Here is a 6000-nt window from a genome sequence, read left to right on the forward strand (position 1 = left end):
CATATTGCAAAGAATATGCAAGTTTTTAAATGTAACAGTCGCTAAGCTTCGTAAAATATAAGTTGCCTTAATAGATGAAGTCAAGCCAACATTTTAGTTCTTCACTATTAAATCCAGAAAAAAATTCATGGACCCCCGCTTATAAATTGTGAACACTCATTTTTTAATCAGGCCAAAGTAGACTTCTGTGGAGTCTCCTGTGGACCCCTGGAGTCCACCTGGATCACTTTGGGAATCATGAATCTAAAACCTAACTATCTTACTCCTTTTAAAGTAACTACATATCTGTGCTTAGCATAAAATAACACAAGACTTTATATTAGAGACTACGATATCACTAAAAATCGTTTCAGGGAGTACCGTAGTCACGACAAACTGAAGTTCTCCGACTCTGGCGAGATGAGCTACATACCGCGCATGCGGGCCCAGTTCATTCTCGAGGAGTCAGTGGCAGACACGCGGGACGTGCAAATCGTCATGCCTAATATTCCTATGCTGGTATTATTTTTTATCATATTTTTACTAAATAATAAGATAAAAAAAATATTACGAATATATTCATTCTCAACGCGGCAAAAATATAGCTAGTGAGTTATGATTTAGTTGTTTTGTTGTAATTGTAAATCGAAGATTTAGTAGTTCTTTGTATCGCTTCTTTATCATTTGTGTATTTACATGTAAAAAAAAGTGGTCATGACGATTTAAAAACTAAATTTTTATATGATTTTAAAGAAGAATTTACATTTTGAAAAAGACAAAATACTAATATAGTTAATTAAACATCAGGAATAAATACCTACTAATTTAAGGTATATTTTTTGAAGTGTGTTAATATGTAATGGTGACCATTTTTCCAGAGTGCCACTACCATACTCCACTCGTCACCGCTTTTCATCAAGAACTTGTACAGCATCATCGTGCGTGAGCTTCGATCCACCGCCATTGTGAAGATGGACGCCCACAAATATCTGTGGGGGTATGAGGACCCTGTCCTCACAGTCGCAAACAACCTGGTCCCTGGCCTGATACATTTTAAAACCACGGGAATATTAGATAGAGTATGGATACCTTTAATTATATCTGACCGTCTTTTTAGCAGTAGTAGCAATTAAGAAAAAAATGATAATCGTTGTTTTGAAATACCCACAGTGTCAGAGAAATTTTAAGTGCCATTTTATCTGTCAGAGAGGAAGACTTAGGACGGTAGGGAAAGAGATGGGGCGGTGCTGAGGCCGTTTCAGTGCCATTCATCGCACAAAACATATGTAACCATATCGATTCCATAACTACGTAGATAGAATTTACTATACCAAACGCATCGACATAGGAAGGTATCGCTTCGCTATAAAATGTCCATCTTGCGTTGACTCCGTATTCATGCTGCATGCTAAAAATAAAAAAAACCTGAATGTGATTTTTCTGATAGATTCCTATTGTTTTAGTTCTACGACAATGGCACTAAGTATCAAATGGTGTTAAGCACCGAAGAGGCCAGTAAGTTCCAGATAAAGTCAGTAACAAAGTACAGAAACGCTGAGGTGTGGAGCGCTGAAGATATTCCTGACAGGTAACAGACAATAAACTATAGTCTTTTTTTATTGCTTTGAATGAGGACCTTGCCGTTCGCCTGATGGTAAATAAAACGACCGCGCATAAACACCAGAAACACCATCCAAAACCTTGAATTACGAAGTATTGTTTGGTATTCCACTGCGCTCACCATCCTGAGACGTGAGATGTTAAGTCTATTCATGTCCAGTTGTTACACTGGCTACAATTTCCTTCAAACTGGAACACAACAGTGGCTACACATTGCTGTTAGGCAGCAGAAATAGACATTGCGGTGGTACCTACCCAAGCGGACTCTCACGTATGAGAGACCTACCATCAGCATAATCTAATATTTTCTTCACGGCTCTGCAACATATATATGTCTTTTAGGGACAGAAAGAAATCGATACCATTCATGGTTAATGTTGCTTCTTATTAGTAAGAGTATTTTCAGGATCAGAGACGTATTTACAGAGAATAGCGCGTTCAAACATAAATATCTCTTATGCTTTAACCTTTATCTATCGGATACAATTACTTCCTATTGCTATTGTTCCTATTGTTGGCAATATTAAGGGCTGTAAAACATAGGATATACATTACTCGTAACGGAAAATAAAACGTTATATTAGAACTGCGTATACAGGACAAAACATTTAATTAAATATGAACATCTGATTATAATTTTCATTGAAAGAAAGAATGAAAAGTAATTTATTTGTCACAGACAGACAAACATAGGTACAAACTTATAAAGAGGAAAAAAAAGAAAATTAACATTATAAACAAGTGTAATTAGTGGCAAGTATCAAAACAAATAAAAAAATCCCTGATATTATCAAAAAACAAACGAAAACCCCTAAGGCTGCATGTCACTGACTGCATAGCCGTAATTGTTAATTATTATATGAATTTTAAATTTAAAATTCATGTTTTTAATTATTATCTTGGAACAAAAAAAAATATCTCAAATCCCACGCTAAGCATATAAAGTTTCTCAGAAACTATTTATCGTTTTGTTTATTTTGTTTATGAAATTGTGTGAAAACGACAACGAAGGACTTCAGTAAGATCACTTTGTTGCTTCTATAGGAAAAACGTTTGTGGATAGTAGACCGGAAGTTTCCGGTTTTGAATATTCTCTCAGGCAAGATTTTGTTTAGGTCTTATGATGGATTTGTCTGAGAGTGGGGAGCTTCTGGTATAGACGCTGGCCAGAAGAATGGTGGTGAAAACCAAGTCAAATCTTTTACGGCAAGTTACTCAAAAAATGTATTGTGTCAAACCCACATTGGCATGGCATATGGGCAAATTAAATGCCGAAGAAGATAATACATAACATCTGATCTTAACGAATTAGGATCACTGTTCAGTACCTCTGCCCTTTATAACATTAGGTGACCAACAGCTTCGTTACTATATCATGCCTTCCATGAAGCATCCGATTGTTATTATTTATTAATTTGGGAATTATACTCTTTATATCACTTCTAGTACCACCGTATTCAACGACACATACGAGGGCATGGCATACCCTCCCCTTATCTCAACCAGCACTCCCATCAACATTTACCGGCTGGGCGTCTGCAGGACCTACGGAGTGGAGTTCTGTGGCATCAAGTCCTCGGAGTATGGCCCCAACGCCTTCGTCTACAAGTTTAGAAATGACACGTTCTATAATACCCGACTGTGCGATGGTAAAGGGTTCTGCCCTCAAGGAATTATGGATATGTCCAGATGTTTCTTTGGTAAGTTTAGACACTTACGTTTGCTGTTTTGTGCACCACAGGCATCGTAGTCAAGATGTTTTCACCAAGATGTCTACAATCGTTACCGGCCTTACCTCTAACGTGATGTATAATAAAGACGTATATCTTAGCGATAATTTATCTTTAATGCTTTTTTCGAAGACTTTGCAGCCTTCCTGATGCTGGGGCGGAATGTTGATGTTTGGTTCGTAGCTATGTCAAATACATGCAAGGAAGAAAGAGGGAACTACCGATAGTCTGACAACCCGCAGAAGTCTTGAACGGTCAATCAGGATAAATATGCTGAATATGAAGTTGGATGCATTGCTCTATCACTTTGAAAACTTCATGTTTCTGTTCCATCTTGCCTTTAATATTGTTCCCTTATGAAAGACCTATTTCCGAAACTTAATTACTTAAAATTAAGATTACTACATTCATACAAAACACTATATTCACTACTACTTATTTCAGGTATACCAATGGCAATGTCGAAAGGTCATTTTTTGGATGCTGATCCTGCTTTGATGAACCGTATCGAAGGTTTGAAGCCTGATCCTGGTATACACTCCAGTCACATGGTTATAGAACCGGTAAGTTATATCGAGTAGAGAGGACGTTATTATAATTAGAAAAAGAACCGACTTTAATATACTTTAAGGGTAGCACTTTGGCCCTCCTAGCCCCAGGCTACAGAATATTGGCTTAACAAAAGGTTTGTGTTTTATATTGTGTTTATTTCATTTTAATTTTATGTATATTATGAATCTATTTTGTTTTTGTACCAAGAAAATTAAAGAAATCATTCTCATGACAACTTTATGTTTTTTGTGGTGTTGCTATTTTTGCGGTCAGGCACTACATTTACTACCTAACAGTTACATCTTGTTATTCAATTAATATAAAAGCTTTTCTTCTCTTCAGAAAATCGGTTTGACTTTGGAGACTTCTTTGTCATTGCAAGTGAACATTATGGTGGGAGACGTCAGTTATAACAGCGATGCTAGTCAGTTCTCCAACATGGTGGTGCCTTTAGCGCATTTTAAAATTGTAAGTCTGCTGTAGCATTGAACAAATTATACAGTCACACACTTTCGCCTTTTATCCCCGAGGGTATAGGCAGATACGTAACGTACACCCGTACTTCCCGTTATGTGTATTCCGTCCCGTGATGTGATAGAAGGATGGGCTTACAAAAGTCTTGGTTGAAAATATTGAATCATTTGTAAGCTAGTCTACAATAGTCTCTCTAACTACTAGTCTGCTAGTGGTAGTAGATAATTACTATTACCAACTCTCCCTCTATTTGATTAATTTCGTTGCGGGATAAAGACAAATTAGTGTTCCCTGAGACTCGCCGAGCTTCACCGCTCGGTGATATAAAATGTGTGCCACTGCTGTTCCTGGCTTACAGGAGTTGTAGTGGTAGGTACGATGGTGGGAAAGCCTCTAGTCTGCTAGTCCCTCTGCTAGAGGAATAATGCCTTTGCCCTTAAAAATGCAGACGTCAGGTGCAAAGTTGCATCTTTACCTATCACAGCTCTCTGGATAGGTCATTTCATATGATCAATTTAATTGTTACCTGACGCAGAGTTTTTTTTTTCATAATTCGCTAATTTTAATCCTAATTTATTTTTCAGATACAACCCGAGCTCCCATCCATAGCAATAACAGCACTAAGACTGATATACATCACTGTACCTAAAGTGGTTTTAATCACAGAAATAATTTTAGTCATCGCAGGACTTCTACTACTAGGATATTCTGTAAAACTTATCTATACTTATTATATATTTACTATACAAAGTATAGACGAGAAGAAAGCAGAAACGCTTCTAGTTAAGAAAGATAAAAATTGACTGAGATTTGGAGCGTTCTCGAACTATCTCGAAATGTTTCTGAATAGTTTATATCTACTGTTTTGGTATCCAACAAGGTAGTAATCACTGAGAACGAAGTTGGTGTTTCTATTTAGAACACTCCCAAAATGATGACGGTGAGAACATTATATGGATGATTGCGTCTCAAGCAGATGCGTCAAAACTGCGTAATTTTTTTTATTACTTAAGTAGCAAACGAGCAAGCGGTGCGGCTGATGATAAGCGGCAACTACCGCCCAATGATTTAAAATAATGCTGGATGGCTAAATATTTTGCTTAAGCTGAAGTACTACATCGACTAAGACCTGATAGTTACAACGATTCTTGGTAATCGTAATTGCTCTCCAAAAAGAGAAACAGCATCAAGGAGGGTTAAGGTTCACTAAAGCGTTTCTCCATTACACTTCGAAATGGGCGCAATTCGTCATTTATGTTCTGTTTTACGAAACAAAATGGCTACTTCAGTTCCAGCTCAAATAATTTTAACAATATTTAAGTAAAATGTGTCCTAGTGTTCGTGTTTATTTATTTAAGACCGAATTACCTAAGTACTTGCTTACAGGGTTAATTACTTTTAACTAATGGATGTTTTTTTTTTGAAGAGATTGTAGTTCTCGTGCAGTTTGTAGATAATAAGTTTGTCGATGCTTTAAAACTTGAAAACGATCAATAATTTTCTATATTCAAGGAGGTGACGTAAAAATAAATAACTATACGGGTGATAGTATAGAATTTTTTTTACAATTATATAATGATAAACTCCAATCCATAGGCAAAGGCACAATGAAAAGAGGTGACACATTTTTCGTTTTACCTTATTC

The 6000-nt window shown here is 36.5% G+C and overlaps 1 protein-coding gene across 3 annotated transcripts in view; it reads left to right on the forward strand.

Moving 5' to 3' along the window:
• LOC115442271 (scavenger receptor class B member 1) overlaps nucleotides 1-5693 on the forward strand; it is a 31816-nt gene extending 26123 nt beyond the window's left edge. For all 3 annotated transcript variants that reach the window (XM_037440874.1, XM_037440876.1, XM_037440875.1), the window contains 7 exons: nucleotides 354-498; nucleotides 858-1058; nucleotides 1443-1567; nucleotides 3046-3299; nucleotides 3774-3892; nucleotides 4224-4349; nucleotides 4940-5693. In XM_037440874.1, coding sequence (XP_037296771.1) covers nucleotides 354-498; nucleotides 858-1058; nucleotides 1443-1567; nucleotides 3046-3299; nucleotides 3774-3892; nucleotides 4224-4349; nucleotides 4940-5158 — 1189 coding nt within the window. In that variant the 3' untranslated portion in view covers nucleotides 5159-5693. The remainder of the gene's footprint in view (nucleotides 1-353; nucleotides 499-857; nucleotides 1059-1442; nucleotides 1568-3045; nucleotides 3300-3773; nucleotides 3893-4223; nucleotides 4350-4939) is intronic.
• Nucleotides 5694-6000: the final 307 nt, after the last annotated feature.

The sequence above is a fragment of the Manduca sexta genome, chromosome 21, assembly GCF_014839805.1.
Source record: "Manduca sexta isolate Smith_Timp_Sample1 chromosome 21, JHU_Msex_v1.0, whole genome shotgun sequence".
Classification (NCBI taxonomy): Eukaryota; Metazoa; Arthropoda; class Insecta; order Lepidoptera; family Sphingidae; genus Manduca; species Manduca sexta.